Genomic DNA, 26,167 nt, shown 5'->3' with positions numbered 1-26,167 from the left:
GTCAGTGCTAAAAAAAATATGTATTGTCACTGTACTAATGACACTGGCAGGGAAGGGGTTAACATCAGGGGCAATCAAAAGGTTTAATGTGTGTCCAGTGAGTGCTTTCTAACTGTGTGGGGGGTGCTTTAACTGTAGGAAGATATAGATCTGTGTCCCTGCTTAGCAGAAACACAGGATATCTGTCTTCCCTTGTCACAGAACAGCAATCTACTCTGTTTACATAGGTAGACCACTGTTCTGCCTCTCTCGGGAAGGATTGGCAGGTATTGGCGGACCCGCTGATCAGCTCCACTGAGCTCCCCTGTGTCCAATCAAAGCGGGAGCTGGTCGCCAGCAGCACAGAGCAAAATCATGTACATGTACTTGATTTCGCCCTGGAGAGCCACTGCCCCGCATTATATATGTGCGGGGCGGTCGGCAAGTGGTTAACCTCCCTGGTGGTCTGATTATGTCAGGATTTTTGGTCTCAAAGCGGTACATTGCTTTGCATGGAAATCTGTTGTTTTATATTTTAGGCATGTAATTCTTAGGAATAACTCACTTAAATCTGTCTAAACAAGAGTCTAGGAGACATCCCGGATATGATAAAGTTTGAAACACAAAATCATAAATTATAATATAATATTAATACATTTTATTTAATAATATAATCAAACCAAAAGCACTGAAATGTGTACAAACAAGGGGTGCAATATTACTAGTCACTGTAATAATGGTTTAGTAAACATCTCGGGTATAAAAGATTTTGAGACCTGGGACTGCACAAAGTCCGACGTCACAATCGGGACAAAAGAATCTGGTTTCCTTTCTTATTTTCCTTCTACTGTCATCTCTCTTCGAGCAACAAACACAAGTTCTCACATCACTGAGCTCAGTCGCAGAATCGTTGCTGTCGCCACTTTCAGTACCTGATGACGAATTTTCCCACGAATCACTATCGCTCAGTTCTTCAAATAATTTGAATTTACTGTCATTGTTTTCCAGTTTGTCTATAAGCGCTTTTGAGCTAAAAGAATGCTTTTTGGACGCCATGGACGTTCTCAATTTTCCAGGCACAAAGAACCGCAAAAGTACAGGCAGGGCACTGGAAAAGCCACGAGGTGAAAAGCTGTGGAGAAATGGCATGATACAAAGTTGTAATCCTAACAGATTACACTGTATCATGTCATTTGTTTTATTTATTTTTTGAATTTCGCCACCGGTTCAACCCCCCTGCGTCACGGCACTCGCAGGGAAGAGAACCGAAAGACAGGTGCCGGCATCGGGCAGAGCACACAGCGGGAGGACAGCGGGAGGATGGCTGGAGGGTGGCGGGGGTACGTAGCAGAAGGTAAGTGTGATTGTGGGGTAATCCCGAGTGTGGCTCGGGGTTACCACTTTTGGCACTGTATATTAACCCCGAGCCACACTTGGGAATACCGCCAGGGAGGTTAAGGAAGTTTTAGGGATCTATGTGAAACAATCTATTGAATATACAGCATTTGTCTTAACTGTTTTTCCTAACTTACTTCATTCCCAGAGTTGGTGGTATGGAAACTTCTGCTGCAAGTGTATATTAGTAATAGCATAGTAGTTCTCCCTTCTGATAGCACTTTTTGTTCCCATGCGTTTTATTCCTTCCAATTATTTAAGCCATCTATGAATGACGTATATGTGAAAATGTGAACACAATCCCAACATACTTGTCTGTTTTACATAATTAAGGCAGACTTTTCACAGAGGACCTCATCCTGACTGAATTGTTCTTGTGAACATAACCCTTAGTTACCTGACAATGCTCGTCCCCACAGATGTATGCCAAATTACTGTTATTCCTCCTCCTTTTCTATTCAGATGCCAATGAGCTATAATACAAAATTCTAGTTCCATTTGGGTGATTTATTTTATCTTGTTCCATCTGTATTGTGAAAGAATATAAAATTCAGATTAAAGATGTTCAGAGACCAAAAAGCTCATTATCCCAGGAAAGCAATGTATTTCCTTACTGCCATGTGAATTTTCAAACTAATGAATGTTCTGATGACAGACGACTGGGCAATCGTGCATGCTCCTAAACTTGAAGACACAATTATTCTTCCATGTATCATATTAAGAAAAGTTGCAATATGTTGCATGTACAATATTATCTCCTAAAACGTTGACTCATAAAAAAATGGCCACATACATGAACATGCATTACAGAGGAGCTTTCTCTGTTACATAAATGCATAGTTAGGTTTAAAAAAGACACAGGTCCATATTGGTAAACCAATAGAAAAAATAAATGAAAACCTCCATATACATAATCCTATACCAACAGCTGATCCAGAGAAAAGAAAACAAACCTATGCATGGTCCGATTTTCTACAGAGAGGGTAAAAAAATTCCTTCCTGATCCTCCAGAGGGCAATCAGATATTTCCTGCATCAACAATCTCTAGTGCTTTTACCTAAAATGTTAATATCTATTTAGATTTTGGGCATTTAGGAATGCATCCAATTATTTTGTAAAGTAATCTACTGAATCCACTGAAGAGGCCCTATATGTAGAGGTCTCTTTCCCCTAGATATGAAGATTGCCCCTCTGTCTACCCTCTAGTAAATAGTCAGCTTCTTCTTTCTCTGATAATAGGGGGTGTTTAGAAATGGTTACAGCAGCAGAAACAATTATCTTTTCACTAGGTTGGGGAATAATAACACAAAGCACGCTTGTCTTGCAATTATTGTAAAAGTCTAAGGGAGGCCATAGCCATACATGTAATTTTCTTTAAACAACAAACAAACACAGGGGTGCACCGGCCTAGTGCATTATCCTTTGGAAGGTTTATTTAAAAGTAAAAGGATTAAAAATACCTCGAGGCTCTGAGGAAGAGGCTAAGCCTCGAAACGCGTTAGCCTTCACAAATTCAGGGGACGACTCACCCTCGGATCCCTTTGCTGAGGACTGTGTTCCTTATGTGATATGCTTTTAACAAGAACTCGTTTGTGAGTATTTTTAATCCTTTTACTTTTAAATAAACATTCCAAAGGATAATGCACTTGGCCGGTGTGCCCCTGTGTTTGTTTGTTGTTTACAGTGTTTCCAGACTTCCCTGGTCATTTAAGGGGCAGCAAGGCCGCAGCATTCTTCCTTGTGTCCACAGGTCCAGAAACAGCTGCAAGATCCTAATAAGGTGGATTAGAGACTACACCTCTCTGAGCGCAGGCAACTGGTGCTTTGCACCAAAAACTTTATGTAATTTTCTTTCCTTCAACCACGGGAAGGTTAGTCACAATAGGTGTTAGGAGGGGGTAGGGAACATTTCTAAGACTAGTTCGGTTTAAGGTGGAATTCTACTTTGACAGGGGTTTAAATAACATAACATCAATAACCACCTATGCTGGGGGGGGGGGGGGGGTTGCTGCTGTTGATACCAATGCTGGGGATTATTATTGAACAAAATTACAATCAATGCTGGGGGTTATTACGTAAACCGGCATCAATGCTGGGGATTACTTGCTGAAACTGGCACCAATGAGGTTATTATTGCAAAAACTGGTACCAGTGCTGGGGGCTATTTTTTCAGAAACTGGCACTGATACTGAGGTTTGTTATTATTGCCGCTACTGACACCAATGCTTTGGGTTATTATTCTGTAAACTGGCACTGATGCTTGCAGATGTTATTATGGTAAACTGCCATTTATGCTGGGGTTTATTATTTTGTAAACTGGCACTGATGTAGGGGGATGTAATAGCAGAAACTGGCACTGATGCTGTGGATTAATTACATAGTTACATAGTTACATAGTAGGTGAGGTTGAATAAAGACAATAGTCCATCCAGTTCAACCTGTGTAGGTGTGTGTGACTGTAATCATCTAACATAGCCCTCAATCTCCTGATCCTTGAGATGTAAGTCTAAGAGTCTTTTGAAAGTCACCATACTACCCGCAGAAACCACCTCTTGTGGTAGACAATTCCACAATCTTGTAGCCCTAACAGTAAATAACCCCCCACGTTGCCTGAGGTTAAAACGCTTCTCCTCTAATCGCATTGTATGTCCTCGAGTCCTCATGCAATTCCTTCGAATGAACAGCTTTTCTTCTAAGCTGAGATCCCCATTAAGATATTTATAAATTGCTATCATGTCCCCTCTCAGACGTCTTTTCTCCAGGGAAAATAAATCGAGCGATTGCAGCCGCTCTTCATAGGTATGGTCCTCCAACCCCCTAATCAGTTTAGTTGCCCTTCTCTGGACTTTCTCCAGCTCCAACACATCCCTCCTGAGGACTGGCGACCAGAACTGGACAGAATACTCCAGATGCGGTCGGACCAGAGTTTTATAAAGTGGAAGGATTATAGTCTTATCTCTGGAATACATCCCTTTCTTTATGCATGCTAATATTCTGTTGGCTTTGGAAGCTGCCGCTTGGCATTGCATGCTGTTGCCTAATCTATCATCAACTAAGACTCCCAGATCTTTCTCCATTTTTGATTCCCCCAAGGGTTCCCCTCCTAACGTGTATTGTGTTTTTATGTTTTTGGTCCCCAAGTGCAAAACCTTACACTTCTCCACATTAAACCTCATTTGCCATGTCGTTGCCCACTCCGTAATTTTGTCCAGGTCATTCTGTAGGATATCTGCTTCATGCTGTGCAGTTATTGCCCTGGCCAATTTTGTGTCATCTGCAAAAACTGATAACGAACTACTGATCCCTTCCTCAATGCTGTTTATGAATAAATTGAACAAGGTTGGTCCCAGGACTGAGCCCTGGGGCACCCCGCTTACTACCTCAGACCAGTCTGAGTATGCGCTGTTTATTACTACCCTTTGGACACGGCCTTTTAGCCAATTCCGTATCCAAGAGCAAACCCTGCTGTCGATACCTGCAGACCTTATTTTATAAATTAAGCGCTTGTGGGGAACTGTATCAAACGCCTTAGCGAAATCCAAGTACACCACATCCACTGGTCTCCCCCTATCTAGCTCACAGCTCACTTCCTCGTAGAATGCTAAGAGATTGGTTTGACAAGATCGCCCATTTGTAAACCCGTGCTGGTTACTACTGATGATGTTGTTGTCTTTAGCATACTCTACGATATAGTCCCTTATCATCCCCTCCAAAAGTTTACATATTATTGATGTCAGACTGACAGGCCTATAATTTCCCGGGATATGTCTCTGGCCCTTTTTAAATATCGGAATCACGTTAGCCTTCCTCCAATCCCCTGGTACATCTCCTGTCCTAATACTGTCAGCAAAGATCAGGAACAGTGGTCTAGATATAACCATACTGAGTTCCTTGAGCACTCTCGGATGTACGCCATCCGGGCCTGGTGATTTGTTTGTGTTAAGTTTATCCAGCCTTTCCCTGATTTCACCCTCTGTTAGCCATAGTGGCAAGTCCTGTGTATTACTACTAACCATACAGTCATGGTCAGTGTACCCTTCCTTTTCCTGCGTAAAGACTGACGAGAAAAAAGCATTCAGCACGGTTGCTCTGTAACCATCCTCCCATCATCGCTAATTATGTGTGCAATATGCTCTGCCCTAGTTTTTTTGCTGTTGATATATTTAAAGAATTTCTTTGGGTTTTTTTTACTATCCTCCGCTATTTGTCTCTCAAAGTTGATTTTAGCCATCTTGATTTCGTGTTTACACTTCTTATTTTCCTCCTTGTATTGCTGGAAGGCCGATACGGTGCCCTCTGATTTATATTTCTTGAAGGCCAATTTTTTTCCCCTAATAAGTTTTTTAACGCTACGGTTTAGCCAGCCAGGTTTGGCTTTGTCTCTTCTAAATTTATTCCCCATAGGAATGCACTGCAAGATGCCTTTGCTTAATATTGTTCTAAAGCATTCCCATTTTTCCTCTGTGGTCAGTGATCCCAGGGTTTGGTCCCAGTTTACCCTTTCCATCAATGAGTACAATTTTGGAAAGTCTGCCCTTCTGAAGTTTAGGGTTCTTATGTTCCCCACTTGCCTTTTTATATTGTTATTTATACTAAATGTGATCATCCTGTGATCGCTAGAGCCCAGGTTGTCCTGGACTCCTACCTCCGAGATTATGTCTGGGTCATTAGTGATCAATAGATCCAGGATAGCATTCTCTCTAGTAGGGGAATCCACCAACTGCGACATATAGTTATCCTGTAAGGTTTCCGTGAATAGCCGGGCCTTATGCGAGTGTGCAGTCCCCTCTTCCCAGTCAATGTCGGGATAATTGAAGTCCCCCAATATGATGACTGATCCTAGTTTTGCCGCTTTACCTATTAGTGCTAAAAATTCCAGCTCTACCTCCTCCCCTTGGTTAGGTGGCCTATAGCAAACCCCCACAACTACTTTTCCCTTATCTTCTTCCCTATCGAGTTCAACCCACACAGATTCTAAATCCATGCTCATCCCATCCGTAATGTCACTCCTTTCTAGCACCTTTATATTGTTCTTGACATAGAGACATACCCCTCCCCCTCTTTTACCAACCCTGTCCTTCCGGTACACCGAATACCCTTGGATATTGGCCAGCCAGTCATGTGAGGGGTCGAACCAAGTCTCCGTTATTCCCACAAGGTCTATGTCCTCCTCATGTACTAACATGTCCAACTCATCCATCTTATTAGCTAGGCTCCTGGCATTAGCATATACCCCTCTTAGTTTTACGGAAGTTAAACGTGATTGGCGGTTTTGTTTATTTCTGTTTGGTCTGCTGTTCTCCCGCACAGACCCGCCAATTGATGTTGACCTACTGTCGCTATTGACCCTACAACTGCCTTCAGTCCTCTGCTCCCTCCTGACTGATTCTATTTCTGAGCCCTCCCCCCCGTCTCCTAGTTTAAAAGCCCCTCCAATTCGGTGGCCATCTTTCTCCCCAAAAGAGCTGTACCGTCCCCATTAAGGTGCAGCCCATCCTTACTAAAGAGCCGGTAGCCAACTGAGAAGTCAGCCCAGTTCTCCAGGAACCCAAACCCCTCCTTCCTACACCAATTCCTCAGCCACTTGTTAACTTCCCTAAGCTCCTTCTGCCTCTCCTGTGTGGCTCGAGGTACAGGCAGTATTTCAGAGAAAACCACCTTGGAGGTCCTTTTCCTCAATCTATTACCTAAGTCCCTGAAATCGTTCTTAAGGATCCTCCACCTACCTTTAACTTTGTCATTAGTGCCCACATGCACCATGACCGCTGGGTCATCCCCAGCCCCGCCCAACAATCTGTCTGCCAGATCTGCGATGTGCTGAACTCGGGCGCCCGGTAAACAACAAACTGTTCGGTTCACGCGATCTTTTTTACAGATTTCCCTCTCTGTCCTCTTGATAATTGAGTCCCCAACTACCACAACCTGTCTAACCTTTCCTGCGTTACGGCCCCCCTTCTTCCTGGAGCCGTCCCTCCCCTGGCAGCTGGGGGAGGGCGCATGCTCCAGCACTGCCACCCCTGAGTTGATATCCCCCTCAACCTGCAACTCGGCAAACATGTTAGGGTGTACCAACTCAGGACTGGCCTCCCTGACTCTCCTCCCCCTAACATTCCTAACAGTCACCCAGCTGCGTACCTCTGCTGCTTGCGTCTCCTCTATTCCTTCCTCCTCTATGCTGACCCCTGCCAGCGCCTGATGGGTAAAGTCCAAGCTCCTTTCCAGGTTGTAGATGCCACGCAGTCTTGTCACTGTGTTCTCTAGATCCACGATGTGGGCTTCCAGAGCAACAAGTCGCTCACATCTTGCACAGCAGTATTCGTCCTCGATTGTTTCATCAAGGAACGCATACATGCTGCAAGAAGTGCACTGAGTGGCATCCCCAATCCTGTCGGACATTATTACCCTCTACTCTATGGGGATAATATTAACGACCTGCTCTTCCTTACCTACACTACCTCTAACTTCCCTGGTACAAAACCTGGGGTACCCACCAGTCGCTAATACCCTCACCAGTCACTAGATCCTCACCAGTCGCAAGATACTCACCAGTCGCAAGATACTCACCAGTCGCAAGATACTCACCAGTCGCAAGGATACTCACCAGTCGCAAGGATACTCACCAGTCGCAAAGATACTCACCAGTCGCAAAGATACTCACCAGTCGCAAGCTACTTCACCAGTCGCAAGGATACTCACCAGTGCAAGGATACTCACCAGTCGCAAGGATACTCACCCGTCGCAAGATACTTCACCAGTCGCAAGGATACTCACCAGTCGCAAGGATACTCACCAGTCACAAGGATACTCACCAGTCGCAAGGATACTCACCAGTCGCAAAGATACTCACCAGTCACAAGGACACTCACCAGTCGCAAAGATACTTCCAGTCGCAAGGATACTCACCAGTCGCAAGATACTCACCAGTCGCAAGCTACTTCACCAGTCGCAAGGATACTCACCAGTGCAAGGATATTCACCAGTTGCAAGGATACTCACCAGTTGCAAGGATACTCACCCGTCACAAGGTACTCACCAGTCGCAAGGATACTCACCAGTCGCAAAGATACTCACCAGTCGCAAAGATACTCACCAGTCGCAAAGATACTCACCAGTCGCAAGGACACTCACCAGTCGCAAAGATACTCACCAGTCGCAAAGATACTCACCAGTCGCAATGATACTCACCAGTCGCAGGGATACTCACCTGTCGCAAGGATACTCACCTGTCGCAAGGATACTCACCAGTCGCAGGGATACTCACCTGTCGCAAGGATACTCACCTGTCGCAAGGATACTCACCAGTCGCAAGGATACTCACCAGTCACAAGGACACTCACCAGTCGCAAAGATACTCACCAGTCGCAAAGATACTCACCAGTCGCAAAGATACTCACCAGTCGCAAGGATACTCACCTGTCGCAAGGATACTCACCAGTCGCAAGGACACTCACCAGTCGCAAAGATACTCACCAGTCGCAATGATACTCACCAGTCACAAGATACTCACCAGTCGCAAGGATACTCACCAGTCGCAAGGATACTTACCAGTCGCAAGGATACTTACCAGACTTCCCAGGTACTCAGTTGCAGAGACAGTCACACAGCAGTCAGTCGCAGTACAGACAAACAGCTATTGATTTCTTACAGAGTACAGTCACACAGCTTTCCCCCTGTTTGCAGCTGCTGCTCTACTCACAGCTGCTGACACACACACACACACACACTGGGACGGATGTCTCCTCCTCCTCACTGGGCACGGACGGTCCTCCTCCTCTTCTTCCAGGCACTAAGGAAGGCTGCTATTGAGACCAATGCTGGGGGTTATTATTGTGTAAACTGGCACCAATACTGGGAAATAGTATTGCAAAGCTGGCACTGATGCTGGGGGTTAATAATATAGAAACTGCCACTTATGCTGGGGGTTATTTTTGTTTAAACTGGCTCCAATACTGGGGAATAATATTGCAAAGCTGGCACAAATGTTGTGGGTTAATATTGCTTAAACTACTATCTATGTGGGAGGGTTTTATTGCAGAACCTGGCACCAATGTGAGGGGTTATTATTGATGCTACTCACATCAATGCTGGGGTTTACTTTTGCATAAATCGGCACCAATTCTGAGGAATATTTGTAACATAATAGTATTAATACATACAATAATAATAGTATAATGTTTACACTGGCCCTGACAGAAAAAAAATGAACATGCCTTTCTACAAGCACTTTAAAAAATGTTGGTAACAATTGCTGCGTTATCAGTTCAAAGCACGTTGCTAAGTTTCTCTAATAAAATACATGTAGTTAAAATGTGTGAGTGAACGTTGTTTCAAATGAATTAAACCTAATTTAATTTGTAAGAACCGGGAGGTAGTTTTGTTTTCATTTTATTTATTTTCATAAAAGGCCTACCGGGTCCATGATGCTCTTAATCCAGCCCTGACCTTAACCAGTTGCCGACCGCCGCAAGTACATATACTGCGGCGGTCAGCCCCGGCCAGGCAAAGTGACGTATATATACGTCACTAGCCTGTCACTGGCTTGTGAGCCAATAGCCGGGCTCGTTCCCAGACAAGTTAGTGCGTGTGACCGGCAGACCCGATGTCCACCAGTCACTCGCGATCGTTCGGCGGGAAGGGAGAAAGGCAGGCGGCTGATGTAAACAAGCCGCCTGTCATTCTTCCCTGTGTAAAAATGGAGATCAGACGGTTCTACTATGTATTTTTACACTAGTAGCCATGTCCCATCACAGTTATAAGCACGCCCCTAGGACACACTTAACCCCTCCCTCTCCAATACAGTTAACCCCTTCCCTGCCAGTGTCATTTTTGCAGTAACAGTGCATATGTATAGCACTGATTACTGCAGTAATGTCACTGGTAACCTCAAAAGTGTCAAAAATGTCAGTCAAGGGTCCGATCTGTCCGCCGCAATGTCGCAGTCCCGCAAAAAAATCGCAGATCGCCGCCATTACTCGTTAAAAAAAAAACACCAAAAATTACAAAAATCTTTCCCTTAGTTAGTAAACGCAATAACTTTTGCGCAAACAAATCAAAATACGCTTTTTGCGATTTTCTTTTACCAAACATATGTAGCATAAAACAAATTGGCCGAAAATGTTGAAAAAATTTGATTTTTACATTTTTTTGGGGAATTTCATATAAAAAAATGTGAAAAATATTGTTATTTTTGCAAAATTGACGCTCTTTTTTTGTTTATAGCGCATGATCAAAAAATCGCACAGGTGATCAAATACCACCAAAAGAAAGCTTTGTTTGTGGGAAAAAAAGGACGCCAAATTCCTTTAGGCACAGTGTCGAACGACCGCGCAGTTGTCCGTTAAATTCATGCAGTAAAAAATCGCAAAAAATCCCCTGGCCAGGAAGGGGGTAAAATCTTCCGGGGCTTAAGTGGTTAACAACAGTTTTTGCAATATTTCCATTAAACAACTTTTATTTTTTTTAATCGAAAACAGAACAACAATTTGTCTAATCAATTCTGGTCTGGAATGACAAAATACAAGACTTATGTAAAAAAACTGAAAATTACTAACACTTGACAAATTTATCTGCACATCATCCTTTAAAAGAGTGCTGGCTTAGCAATTTGTTACAGTGATAGATTAAACTCACTGGCAGAGTCAAGGTATCAATTACTGTTTAGGTTTTTAGTAATTCTCAATCTATCTTGTGTCAGTGCTGTTCATAACCATTAATCACTACAAAATCTACACAGAACCAAAAGTCAACTGCAGAACTAATCTGAAAATATTTCCCCAATAACAACATTTCAGTGCAAAATGTGATTTGTTTTTTTTTCCTGTAGATAAACACTAAAACAGATTGTCCACTAAATCAATCCTGTCTTGCATTTAAAGTTATCATTCCTATACTAAAAATATATATTTATATAGCATAAAATTATAAAGTTTAATAGGATCAATCTGTATTATAACAAGGAAAAAGCCATATTAGTCGTGAATATTTATTCATAATCATGGTGCTTCATCTAAAGTTTGCCTTGTCATTGAATACTGCATACCTAATAAATGGTCCCTTATGCAAAATGAATCAGTGTTTACTAAATACTCATACATGACAAAATATACCGCAAAGGGCAACAAGCAACAGCGTCCTACCGGGAGAATTATCGTGGGGTAATCATCTTCTGGCTGTGACTCAGTGGGCACAGGTGGATGGAGATCAACTGAGCCCTCCATACCCTCTTCACCTGTGCCCAAGACCGAGTCCTTGATTGCATCTGTACAGTCTGTGGAACTTGTAGGGGTTGCTGGACTGTCCATAAATGCTGACCTGGGGCTTTCTGCTTTTGAGTCTAGAGGTTTGAGCAGGAGAGGAGGTAGGTACCATTAAGCAGGAACATACTGTACTGGTGGACGTACACTGAGTCAAATACTACTTGGTCTCTGGCTGGTTTGGCACAACAGTTGGCACTTAGCACAAAGGGTCTCAGCAGGTTGTGGTGGAGATGTCTCTTGATGGGATTGGGTCCTTCTGAGACCTGGTCCTATACTGGAGTTAGAGGAAAGAGCTGTTGTTCAACCAGATAGGGAGTACATTCCCACTTGGGCTACAGCTTAGTGCCTCCCTCGGTTTTGGTATTTTTCACCAACACGCAGTCCGCCGGTTACAACAGCAGTTCCTCCAAGGCAGAGTCCTCAATCAAGTACTTATGCCTGTCCAACACTACCTGCTTGGCTTTCTATAACCGATCTTAATGTTCCTCCACCCAAGTGTGGCCTGTAGCCCGATGAACCGTGTTATTTCAGGCCCACACCATAGCCCCCAAATGCTGGTGCAGTCTATCTCTGTGCCTTTGTTAGAGAGTGCGTAGCATACCCAACAACTCGGAAATAATCAATTAAGTTTTGGCCTTGTTATACGTTTTGGTCAACCCTATGGTTGGACTAAATACTCCCAAAATAATTTACCTGTGGTTTGGGGCCATCTGATATTTAGTGGGGACTACCATTGTGAACTTGGTGAAGTGGTCAGCAATAACTATGGTATAGCGATACCCTTAGGGAAAGCTGAAGATCATAAGAAATAAGAAGCAAGTTTCACATTCCTGGCAACCTTCTGGACCCAATCTGCTAGCCACGGGCAGAAGTACCTCTTGACCAAGGATATGATTCCAAAGTGTCCACTCGCTGTATGTAGTACTCAGCAGACTTGAAGGATATGCAACTAGGGGGCCACAATTTGTAGGATGTCCTGTTGTTTGATAGGAATGAACACCTGGCGATAAAGCACAATATCCCACATCTCAAGTCGATCCCATTACCTCAGAATGGCTCGAGCTGTGTTGGACAGTCTCTGACAATCACAGGAGGATGGCTTACACCACCAAGAGAGGAAGTGTTGCACCTGTACCAGATCTGGATCCTTCTGTTGAATCAGTGCCCATTCCTCTCCCATTCCTCTCCTCTCTGAACATTCCTCTGTAAATTTTAGTGGACTCCGACTGAGGAATCACTTCCTGTGCCGTTAGGGAGCATGAGGTCGCTGCCATGGGAAAGACAGACACTACCTCGATGTCTTCTCAGCAAGAGTCCACATCCTCCCCTGGACATTCCACCAAATATCTGGTCAGAGGCAGGGCATCAGTTTGTTAAGCTTTCCAGGCCTGTAGTGCTGTAATACATCTCATACTTGAACTGTGCCAGGTGGATGACCCACCTTTGCTCCAATGCCCCTAGCTTTGCTGTGTCCAAGTAGGCAAGAGGGTCATTGTCAATGAAGACTTCTATGTCTGCCCCTGTGAGTTATCCGCAAACTTTTCAGTGATGGCCCACACTAAGGCCAGCAACTCCAATTTGAAAGAGCTGTAATCACGAGGGGTTAATTTTGGTAGGCCGGAGGCTGCAGCTTGCATAGGCTATCACCCATTCACAGCCATGCTATTCCTGAGCCAGTACAGCCCCTAGGCCTTGTAAACTCTCATCAGTTTATACACTGAGGCTGGGATCACACTTATGCAAATTGGATGTGGGTTTCCCTGCATTTAATTCACATGAACGGAGAGTGTGAGTGGCTCTCAATGCAGCCAGTATACACAGCTCCGGGGTGGCCACAGTCCACACTGGAAAAGGGTCCTGAACATCTTAGAACCTTTGTCAATCAGGCACAGGACCTCTTGTCTATTCACAAGAGTGATACCACAAGACTTGGCATGACCATAGACTCCGATTTGCTAGGATCTTGTGTTCACTACACCAGGTGTCGTCCCTCCGTCCCGGTAAACACTAATTTACCGGCAGCCTGTGCGAGCTTTTGAATTCAGGATGACCACAGTTCTTGCGCACATGTCTAAAGCAGCTGCACCACCAAAATTTCCAGTCCTCCTCTGGGTCTCTCCAAAACAAATTTTCACCCTTAGGGGAAGGGGCCAAATCTGATTTTAGTGAGGACAGTTTCAGAGAGGCTACATGCAGGGCAGGTTCCCTTATTGCTGTGTGCTTAGCTGACAGTGGTGAGGGAGTCAGGTCCTCCGCTTCATATACACTGAATCATACCTCTTTGTCATTGCCACAGTTGCTTCTGCATATTCCTGTTCCCATGCAACCAAGTCCACTAACACATCATGAATTGAGATGGCGGGTTGGGATCTGATTTGCTCCTGTGGGGTTCTTCTGACTGGGCCAGCCTTCAATCCTACCATAAACTGGTCCCTCAATAGATGAACCAAATCAGAAATATCAGTATAGCCGCGTGCATCCCTGTTCTTCAGCCTTTCCAGAGATTCTGGAGTGCTGCCACAAAGTGAGTGAAGCTCTCGTCCTTCTGCTGCCTCCGAACAAAGAATCTATGCCTCATGTCTGGGATTGTTACGTTCTCTCTGAACAGGCCTCTAGTTCTGTCATGATTTGTTCCAAGGTAGCCGATCCTTTTCCGGCAGTGCCATCAATGTTCAGCTCCAAAATCAGCCGGTCGGGAACCTGGTACAGGCACGTGGCATTTTCAAATCTCTTCTCCCACTCAGGGGAATATTGGAGTCAATAAACCTAGGCACTAGAGCCAGAGCTGATCCTAGAGGTGTGGTCCCTGCCCAAATAGGGAGTCGAAAAGCACACTAAGCCTGGGAGCCAGGTCCTTAAATAGGCTCTGCCTGACCCAATATGGCTGCCTGAGTCACATGGGGTGTCGACATCTAATCGGATAGCTTCTCCTCTTGACTTCTCTCCCAACTGCAATGCAGTTGGGAGAGTGGTCGAGTGCCACCTACAGTGGAGAAAATAGACTGCACCTGCCTACAAGTAGAAGCTAGAAAATTATCCTGGACCAGGGAGTGGAGTAGGATCTGATCATGAGTAGGCAATAGAGAAAGCTGAGCTGTGAAAGAAAAATTGGGGTATATAGGAGTCTGGCGATGAGCATGGACAGCAAAGAAAGTTATCTTAAAAGTTGGGAAGAGTGTAGAGCCGGGGTGTCAAAGTCTTACCTTGCCCTCCTGTTGGCAGCCATTTTGGACATGTGCAGACTGCTGCCTCTTATAAACTCTGATTGCATCATCACTTGCCTGCTGCCTGGGTTTCGCACAGTGATGATGCTGCACACCTGACTATATCTATCACCTTAAAAATTGTGCAAAGAAACTATCAGCCAGCTATATCAAATAAAGAGATAAAAAGGGGGATGTAATCAATCAGTGTACAACAACCATATAAAGATTATATGTAAAAATTATATATAAATAAATAATTTAAATAGATCCGGCAACAAACACCAAATAGTGTTATTCACTTACACAATAGAGTATTCAAAATCAAGAAATTGTATACATCTGTGTATACCAGAAATTGCAAACTTAATGTCCATAAATCATATGTGCTTTCCGATAGAACTATGATCAAAAACCAATAAGTGTATACAATACAAATCAATCAGTGTATACAATAAAAAATAAAGTGTCCATAAATCATAAGTGAGATCTGCCAGTGACCCCAGTGGAGTAAAAAAGCTAGATTTGGCTCAGTGTTCTGGGTCAAACTTTAAGGAGAGAGGCTTTGATCTCTGGTGGCGGCGGAGTGGAGCACATTTATATGTACTAATAACTTTTACTGGGTGATCACGTCTTTTGAACTGGAATGCACTTATGGTTTATGGACACTTTATTTTTTATTGTATACACTGATTGATTTGTATTGTATACACTTATTGGTTTTTGATCATAGTTCTATCAGAAAGCACATATGATTTATGGACATTAAGTTTGCAATTTATTGTATACACAGATTGATTTTCACTATATACACAGATTGATTTTCACTATATACACTGTACAGGACGCCAAGGTTGGGTCCTGGACGGGTGCTATATAGCACCGTTTTTTGGGTTATGATCCCTTTAAGTGTGAAAGTACTCAGGGGGTCACCCAGGACGGGTGAGGAATTCCCGGGAATAGCCTGAAACAGGAGAGGACTGACTCGCAGTTCTCTCTGGTTTAATAGAGAAGTATTTGGGACCTGGGATTTCGGAGACCCTGAAGCGATATTCGGGTGGGACGGGGTCTACACCTCTGACTATGAGGATTCCAGCACACACAGGGTTAAGAACTTCCAGGAAGCAGCTCTTAAAAGACAGGAAGTAGTGATAGGTGTGGTGGTGAGGAGGAGTTGGTGTATGCACCTGTTTGGAGAGCTGTGAGTTTGGCTGGAGGCTGCAAGAAACAGGACTTAACAAGGACTGTTAAACCTTGGGGCGAAGACCCAACTACAAACCGTATGTGTTTTGCTTTTACTTTTTTGCTGAAGATAAGCGGACTTTATTTTGTATTTTTGTGTGCTGCTGAAAGCCTAATTTTTGTGTTACATGCTGAATAAAAGCCTTTTTGTTTGAAGTTTAACGGTTTTGCACTCGGTCCTGTGCTGCTACAATCCCCCAAACATTATAACACAGATTGATTTTCACTATATACACAGATTGATTTTTATTGTATGTTTCTGGCGCAGCAATTTCTTGATTTTGAATATATCTATCAACTGATGGGTTGCAGTCCTTGCCCTTGTGTTTGTGCTCCAAAGTGCATCTCTGCTTACAGGCTTCTGTTCTACGTGTTTCTCCGTGTATGACCTGGCTTGGCTGGCTCCTCCCCTGGCTCTACACCCTGCATCGGCAGACGACCCTGCATTGGTAGACGACCCCGCATAAGTAGACTACCCGCTTCTGGACTTGACCCCGGCTTGTTCCTGCTCTCACTTCCTCACTCTTGCTGTGTGTTTATTGTTGTTTTCTCCAATAAACTGCTTTATTTTACCTGCATCCCCATGTGGTCTGGTTTCCTGGCACCCTGACAGTACGCAAGGGCAATGAATCCTGACAATGCAGGTGCTCCTACGCTCCCCATGCTGGTTACCAGGCTCGATCAACAAGATCACCTGTTGGGCCAGTTCGCTCAGGCGTTGCAGACGTTGCTTGCACGCACAATGCACCTTGCTTATGGTGCTGCTAGGCCGGTAGTTCCTCCTGTTGTTGCACCTGTTGCTGCGTCTGTTGCCGCTCCTGCTCCTGCAGTTGCAGGTGGAGTCGCTGTTACCAGAGGGACAACTGTTTCAGCCCCCCTTCCGCAGGGCTATGGAGGTGAACAGAGTCAGTGTCATGGCTATTGTTGCCTCCTTTCGTAGGGTATTCGATGTGCCTGCTCACACTGCCTCTGTTTCAAAGCTGCTCCTGTCCATTCAACAGGGTATACAAACCGTTGATGAGTATGCCATTGAATTTCGTATCCTGGCAGCAGAGGTGGGCGAATAATGAGGCTCTGGTGTCTGTCTTCTCTCATGGTCTCTCCAATGCATTGAAGGACGCAGAGGTGTAACTAGAACCTTCAGGGCCCCGGTGCAAGAAAACATGAAGGGCCCCCTAGCCGGGGCTCTTCTCTTCAAGCCTGGGGCTCTTCCCACTGATCCTGGGGCCCTTTACTCTCATTGCGGGGCCCTTTATTATGGTTCCGAAGCGGGACCCTTTCACAAGTTCTGCAATGGGCCCCCTTCCTCCATCTTGGGGCCTCCCCACGGTGGTGGTTTGAAATCTTGAAAGTTCACCCACTGGTGTCAGTAGTTTCTGTTTTTGGTATTTTAATTGTATTATTTTTTTATCATTTCACATATTTACTGACCCCTTCCTGGTTCTCTAATGTGACACATCCCCTGCAGCAGCCGGCAGGAGAGGGAAGGGAGCACAGTGTGTGGGGGCCAGCAGAGTAGGAGGGGGGGATCAGGGGAGCGCACAGGGGCCCAGAGACAGCAGAACACAAGAGAACTGGATAGGAGGAGTGGCGGGGGCAGCATACAGAGGAACAAATCTCCTCCATTTTCCTCCTGCAGCTACAGGAGGAAAAAGGAGGATAGTGATTTCTCTACATGCTGCCCCACCGCCCCTCCTATGCAGGTGTACAGGGGAGCCACACAGGCCCCCTGGAGCATGGGGCCCGGTTGCAATTGCAACCCCTGTAGTTACGCCCCTGGAGCAATATCAGAAAGGCGTTCTCAGAGAAAAATTGCAAAGAGTTTGAAGTTATCATCATCTACAGTGCATAATATCATCCAAAGATTCAGAGAATCTGGTACAATCTCTGTGCATAAGGGTCAAGGCCGGAAAACCAAACTGGATGCCCGTGATCTTCGGGCCCTTTGACGGCACTGCATCACATACAGGAATGCAGAGATGTACTGTATAGTAACTAAGTAGAACTACTTCACTACTGTACTTAAGTACCGAAAGGCGGTATCTGTACTTTCCTGGAGTAGAATTTTTTTTCTCCTACTTCCACTTTTACTTCACTACATTTTTTCGATGATTTCAATACTTCTACTCCGATATTTTTTTTTTGTGCTGCATAGTTACTCGTTACAATTATAAAAATTACCACAGTAGATGTCAGTTTTCTTGAAGTTCAAAAAAATGTGTATAATGTCATGTGTAAATCAGCGCATACGAAAATAAATGCTACTGTATGTATAAATAAAATGGTCTACATATCTGCTGTTAAGGGGAAAGAGAACCTCCCCCAACCAAGGAGAGTCACAAGCGTACATAGACCTTTTTTCTGGTAAGAGGCTGATTTTGCTTTTTTCACTGGAAGTTGAGAGCACAGGTTTTGCAGTTTTGTTTCACTGGAAGAGTCTATTTGGATATTATTTTGCACTTACCTTCATCCGCCGGGTAAGGGGGAAATCCACAAGGTGGTGGGAGTCTGCACCTATTATTTAGAATAGCACCTGTTTGATTCCTGCACTTATCTGGGGACAGAAGGGACATAGAATTAATAGACATACACTCCTACACTCCCAGAAACAGGGGGGTTTGGGTGTCCCAGACCTCTGGAACTACTACCTAGCAGCACAACTAACACAGTTTTCCGTTATCTATTCCGGCGGGGGGGAAGCCCGACTGGTGCCATATGGAATGTCAGGCCATTCCCCGACACACTATTGATTATTTAGTGTGGTGTCCAGCCTCTTCCCGCCCCCCAGTATTATCTCCTACTCTTTCACATTCTTTCTCCATTTGTGATCGCATTCATAAGTCGCATAAAGTTACTTCACCTTGGGCCCCGCTCACTCACCTTTTCCATAATCCGGCCTTCCCCCCAGGAGAAAACATAGGGGCATTTAAATGGTGGACGGACAAGGGCATGTATAGAATTGGACACTTTGTGGATAGCTCGGGTCCTATAACCTTATCACATTGTACTTCTAAGTTGGAGATACCGCCTGTGGAGAAGTTCCGTCTAACCCAAATCTCACACTTTATTAATTCCCTCAGGTCCAAATCTCCTGCACCCCTTCGGGTATCGCTTTATGAACAATGGTGTGCCCAAATTACTGATGTTAAGGGGGGTATCTCTCTCATCTATGCCCTACTTAATGATGCTCACAATAAACCGGCCTACATGCTCAAATGGGAACAAGACCTTAACATAGAATGGGACCTGCCTGACTGGCACGCATGTGTTGGGCGTTCTTTCCAGGGTATTCACAATGTTGGTCTCATGGAAGCTAACTTAAAAGTGATTATGAGGTGGTATATGGTGCCCGCTAGGCTGGCCACCATATATCCCTCCACGCATCCCACTTGCTTTCGTGACTGCAATCTGCTGGGCACTATTCTACATATCTTTTGGGAATGCCCCAAACTGAGGACGTTCTGGAGGCGCATTTATGGTATGGTCAGGTGGATTACTGGTCTGATGGTACATCCATCCCCCACGCAAGCTCTATTAGATCAGCGCATTCCTAAACTTCCCAAACACACTCAGGCCCTCGTTTTCTACATTTTCCTCGGTGCCAAAATGGCGATAGCCAAGGCAGTGGAAAATGCCTTCTGTTCTGCTCCACTTGGCTAAGCGTAAGATATCTTGGATAATGGCACAGGAGAAGATGTATAGCATTCTCGATGACTCCAGAATGAAATTTGAACTGATCTGGGAACCCTGGGCGGCATACGTTAACGTTACCATTTAATCGGGGTCGAACCGCTGGAACCTTCTTACCCCTCTTGCTCTTCCTCCTCTTTTCTTTTCTCTTCTCTTTCCTTGCTGCATGTCAGTCTCCTTTTCTATCTCCTCTGCCCTCTTCTTCTTTTTTCTTTTTTTTTCCTCTTCTTGCTCTCATATTGGTATTGCTGTACTTATAGTGATTTGTCGCTGACTCTACCTGGTGGGGTCTCTCGGTTCGGACCCAGAGCCCCCGCCAATTACTTGGGATGGGTTTTGAATTGTGAGATTTTTTCTTTTACTGTTTCTATTTACAATATGGAGTACGGGTCCCGAACTAGGTTGGCTTAGGACTGGGAATTTTTTTTTTCTTTTTACCTCTAACCGGTTCTCCTTAGGAGTCCTCGTGTTTGGGATACCATATGGTTCGATAATTGAGGTTTGGTGCGCTTCCTTCGAGGCACAGTTTGCTCCCTTTCGGGGTGTCTTGAGGCTGGCGCCCTACCGTTCTGGGGGTCGCCCCCATCACCCATTAGCTGGTAGCCCCCTTTTTTTTTTTTTTTTTAGGCTCTGCTGGGTCGAGGTATGGTTCCACTTGCTTGACTTACTCCTGGATAATATATATATGCTTTGTTGGCTGCATACCCACCCCACTATGCTGTACTACATGTCTCAATTACCACTTGTTGTGTATCAGTTATCATTTCTGTACCATTTTTGTTTTTGCTTGTACTTGTTGTTCTTGAATAAAAATTTATTGAAAGAAAAAAGGGGAAAGGGAGGGACATACTTTATTTGTTTTTGTTTACAAAAAGTTACAGCCAAAGGAATTGTGATTGTCCTTAAGGGCCGGTTCACACTTTTGCGAGTGCGCCGATCGCATGTAATTCGGAGCGCACTGCTCCTTCATTACATGCGATCGGAGGTGCGGATGCGAATTCAGCCATACACTTTGTATGGCTGAATTTGCACTGTATCCGCACCAAATACGCACATGTGCGATCCGATCCTGTGCGAACTGTCAGATCGCACTGCGATATGCGATCAAACTGGGGGTGTCGTTAACATTTCATTGACACCCCCTGCGTATCGCATATGGCAGTGTGAATTGCCAGGGGTGCGTTTGCGATGCGGGAACAGGCTGCAAATTCGCAGCCTTCCTGCATCGCACAAGTGTGAACCGGGACTTAGGTTAATCATTTGAAATAATAAAAACAATATGATGTTCAAACTTTTGACTTCTTTCCTTAATAACTACATAACACAGTACTTGTACTTTTACTTTCAGTACTTGAGTAGCAAAATTTAAAAAAAAAAAACTACTTGCAATACTTTAGTACAAAAAATGTTGAATACTTTAGTACTTCTACTCAAGTCACTTTTTGATCGAGCACTTTTACTCAAGTATGGGTTTCGAGTACTTTATACAAGTGTGCAGGAATGCTACTGTAATGGAAATCACAACATGGGCTCAGAAATACTTCAAGAAAACATTGTCGGTGAACACAATCTACCGTGCCATCCGCCGTTGCCGGCTAAAACTCTATAGGCCAAAAAAGAAGCCATATCTAAACATGATCAAGAAGCGCAGGCATTTTCTCTGGGCCAAGGCTCATTTAAAATGGACTGTGGCAAAGTGGAAAACTGTTCTGTGGTCAGACGAATCAAAATTGTAATTTCTTTTGGAAAACTGGGATGCCATGTCATCCGGACTAAAGAGGACAAGGACAACCCAAGTTGTTATCAGCGCTCAGTTCAGAAGCCTGCATCTCTGATGGTATGGGGTTGCATGAGTGCGTGTGGCATGGGCAGCTTACACATCTGGAAAGGCACCATCATTGCTGAAAGGTATATCCAAGTTCTAGAACATATGCTCCCATCCAGATGTCGTCTCTTTCAGGGAAGACCTTGCATTTTCCAACATGACAATGCCAGACCACATACTGCATCAATTACAACATCATGGCTGCGTAGAAGAAGGATCCAGGTACTGAAATGGCCAGCCTGCAGTTCAGATCAGTTCAGATAAGTGGAGTGCCCCTTCAGTCTGGACCAGTCCTCCGAAAATAGAAGACCCATAGAAAACATTTGGCGCATCATAAAGAGGAAGATGCGACAAAGAAGACCTAGGACAGTTGAGCAACTAGAAGCCTGAATTAGACAAGAATGGGACAACATTCCTATTCCTAAACTTGAGCAACTTGTCTCCTCAGTCCCCAGATGTTTGCAGACTGTTATAAAAAGAAGAGAGGATGTCACACAGTGGTAAACATGGCCTTGTCCCAACTTTTTTGAGATGTGTTGGTGCCATGAAATTTTAAAATCAACTTATTTTTCCCTTAAAATTATACATTTTCTCAGTTTAAACATTTGATATGCAATCTATGTTGTATTCTGAATAAAATATTGAAATGTGAAACCTCCACATCATTGCATTCTGTTTTTATTCACAATTTGTACAGTATCCCAACTTTTTTGGAATCGGGCTTGTATAAGATTTAACCAGCACCTAATATGTTTTAAAATGGGCACATGGGATAATGCATTACTTGTTAGTTGTTGGGACAGTAGTTTGGTGTAGTAGTTTAGGAATATTATATTTTAAGACTTTTTTTTTTTTTTTAAAGACTTTTCACAGTTAGCTATTTTTTCCAGTTAAATATATTATCATTACTGATGTAGTTGATATAATTTAACTGCTACAGGAGCACCACCTGGTGTTCAAAAACCCAAATTAAATTTTTGTTTAAATAATACAGGATACACAGGAAGTTAAACACCAGTTTGTTTATGGAAAAGGTATTATTTATTTTTATTTAAAAATATGTGTTTGAGCTTTCACCAAATATAAGAGTCGGTTCACACTCATGCGGCTGCGGCGTTCGCATATAATGTCGGAGCACACTGCTCCTTCATTACATGCGATCGGCTGTGCGGTGCGAGTTTAGCCATACACTTTGTATGGCTAAATTCGCACCGCACCCGCAGCAAACACGCACAGGACCCTTTTTGGCAGCCGCACCAGGATCGGATCGCACAGCGGTTCACACTTGTGCGATCCGATCCTGTGCGAACTGCAAGATCGCACTGCGATATGCGATCAAACTGGGGGTGTCGTTAAGATTACATTGACACCCCCAGCGTATCGCATATGGCAGTGTGAACTGCCGGGGGTGCGTTTGCGATGCGGGAACAGGCTGCGGATTCGCAGCCTTCCCGCATCGCATAAGAGTGAACGGGGGCTAAAGCTGCGATTTTAAAGTTCTGACAAACTTAACTTCATTTGCCTATTTTATTTATGAAATAAAGTGCAGCACAGCTACTACATATATGAATACTAGTCACCTCATGTAAACCATTATGTATTAAATACGTAAATGAATAATAATAAAAATCATAATAAATGCATTCACCAACATGCTGGAAAATACATACACAAATGTTAAGTTCAAAAATTCACACTTTTCTCAACAATATTTGCTAAATTATAATCTAAAATCATTTTCCTTCATCCACCACCTGAAATAGTGAATGCAATCTAATATTGTCCAAAATCTTAACTCTTCAAAGACATGCATAGTCCATGATAAATCAAATGTTCCACATAGGTGAACAGTCGTGTTATCCCATCATCCTAAATATGCTCTCCTCACACTTCGACCCGTATAACAAATAGGCAAAAAAAACAGCTTTCATCTTTAAGGGGTGATACACCAGTAAGTCCATAGTTGAAAAAAGCTCATAGTTTATCACAGATTTGGAAGGAGAGGGTTCAGGAGTTAAGACAGGCTGTTGAGAGATAGAGACAGTGGGATGTGAAAAGGTGTTAACAGTATTGATGTCCGGACTGTGAGCTGAAGAAGACACAGATGAAGATGCAGAAGCAGTAGAGTCAATATCAGGCTGTGAATCAGGAGAGATGGTGACAGATTTAGTGTCAGCGGATCCAAATCGTCTAAGTAAAGTTAGCCCAGAAAAGGGCTTCCTCCACTTCTCTCATTGGATCGCTTGACTCGGTTACCTCCATCAGGCCAAGTGTACATAAGGCGATTCTTCCGGACAGAAACCGCCTTATGCACGCCTTGCTGATTGACCATAATAGATCTCTGAAGCCACAATTGTGCTATGTCTAACATCTTTGCTGTTTGGAGCCTAGTCCTCATTAATGAACTTTTCCCATCTCCGAACATCAAAGGTACCTTCCAAAGGGATACACCAATTGGTTCCCTTGGACCATTTATGCCACTTCTTGAGGGGTCTCATGGCCTGAGCCCCAAACTCAGACTTCATGTACCGCAAAGCTGTTTGGCTAATTTGGGGGGCCTGCGTTCCCCCCATTGCATGGATGAACCATTACCCATGACGATTCAAATCGCTCCTTGCACCAGGAGCAACACTGCCAGGTGCCAACTTTGACAGTGTTGGCTTGCTTCCGGACTCCCGATTATTTTACACGGCCCTCCGCCGGTCAGCTAGAAGACCTCAAACCGGTGGCTTTGTATGGCTATACAGCTCATCAACCCCCACTCTCTAACACTCCCAGCTAATGTGGGGCGGGTTTCGGTATCTACTCCTCACACGTTGGAGGCTGAAACAAGCGTGTCGCAATCACCCGTTTCACGTAGACAGCTCAAAGTACGCACGTTCGTTTCCACCTAACCGTGCAGCCAAACAACCCTGAAAGCACAATGAAAGTCCTCCCTATACAAACCTTGGCTTCAGTCTATTCCTTGATGTTGCATTAAAAATTTAATTGAGATGCCGGTTACTGATTGCACACTGGAAGGTATAACCTCTCTACCTAAAATCCAATCTGCAGTACCGAAAACTACCTCTGTGAGAAACAACCGCTACTCAGCACAAAACAAACCTGAAAACTGAATCCAATAAAAAAAAAATGGATCAGTCACTCCACAATGTACTCTTATCATTGGAAAAAACTTAGTTACAACAAAAATGAGTCAAAATAAACCACAAAAACAGCTTAAACAAAAACTTACAAAACAAAAAATAGTTACCCCTGAAAACAGACAAAAACACAAAAAACAAAAACTGATGGGTTGGATATGTATATGCAAAATATGAACAAAAAGATGAACAAAGCTAGCTAGAAAAGCAACTGCAATGATCCCGTAACCTAGATGTTGAATTTCAATTAATATGAAGAAACATCACTTTAAACTGATACAGTGCAAAAATAACATAACAAAGTTGCCCTTTTAAACTACCAAAAAAGAGAAAAATGTATACGATGACTCCATGTCGGTGTTTACCAGTAGAGTGTTATCTCTCACAGGGACATCTCTCGAATGATAATAAGATGTTTACTACCCCTGAAGTAAGATGGATATTCCTAGACCAGAGGCTGCAAGAAACAATCCACATACTCTTGCATCTGTGAGAATATTGAGTTTATGTCACTAATTATTGGTCTTAAAGGAGGGTTAGTTTTATTCTTGTGAGTTTTTGGCAATTGATATATCACGGGTAACCTGGGGACATCCGGGACAAGATACCTGGCCTCCTTTTTTGTTAGTAGGCTTCCTCAAAGGCTTTTTTAACCATACTTTTAAGTTTTGATCTAAGTGTGTTTGTGGGATTCCCCTTCAATTTTTTGTAGGTATTTGGGTCACTTAATAACTATCCAATTCCTTGGCATAATCAACGTTTTAAGGAACCACGATACCTCCTCCTTTATCATGATTACTATATCTTTCCTCTATTCTAATGCTTCTATGCCTTTTTGTATATTCCCCACCCTTTTTACATTTTCTACTACTGATAATCCTAATATCCTGTTCCACCATGGATTTAAATACCTCTAGATACTGATTTCAAGATTTCTTAGGGTTAAATGTGAAATTATTTCTCAAGCCGCTATCTTTGTATACCCTATCAGTTACATTCACTTGAATGGGTGTCACGTACCTGATCCAAGGCCAAGGTGCTGAGAGGACTCCCCTTGCGGCTAAGTGCGGTACACCCCTGAAGGTGGTACAGGAGGTGTAGCACCCAAGAAGCACAGGTTGCCAACAGGGTACTGAAGAGCTGGGCTGGTGATCACCTGGTGGATGCTGGAAATTACAGGATACACAGCAAGACAGATGTCTCTTGGGAAGTTCCCGATGTACTTGGAAAAGTTGTGCACACAGGAAACAGTAGTAGAAGCCAGGCTGAGGGTCAAACATGGGTAATCCATCCAGGGCAAAGGCAGGTAGCGGAAACAGGCACTTGGCCAAGGTCAAAACAGGAAGGCAGGCAGGTAGTAATAGCAAAGTCCGTAAAGCAAGACAAGGTCCTACACAGGTGTTCAAACAGGAGCAACGTTGGTAGAGCAAGCAT

General features: G+C 43.9%; 1 protein-coding gene across 1 annotated transcript in view; it reads right to left on the bottom strand.

The window, feature by feature from the left end:
• Window positions 1-1,769: 1,769 nt before the first annotated feature.
• The window catches only part of DCLK3 (doublecortin like kinase 3), an 82,267-nt gene continuing 57,869 nt past the window's right edge, over window positions 1,770-26,167 (bottom strand). Inside the window, exon 6 of the mRNA XM_082259494.1 lies at window positions 1,770-1,900. Coding sequence (XP_082115620.1) covers window positions 1,882-1,900 — 19 coding nt within the window. The 3' untranslated portion in view covers window positions 1,770-1,881. The remainder of the gene's footprint in view (window positions 1,901-26,167) is intronic.

This window comes from Pelophylax lessonae (assembly GCF_965119305.1).
Source record: "Pelophylax lessonae genome assembly, chromosome: 5".
NCBI classification, from domain to species: domain Eukaryota; kingdom Metazoa; phylum Chordata; class Amphibia; order Anura; family Ranidae; genus Pelophylax; species Pelophylax lessonae.
The sequence above is the reverse complement of the archived record's forward strand: the minus strand, read 5'-3'. Positions and strand labels throughout refer to the sequence as shown.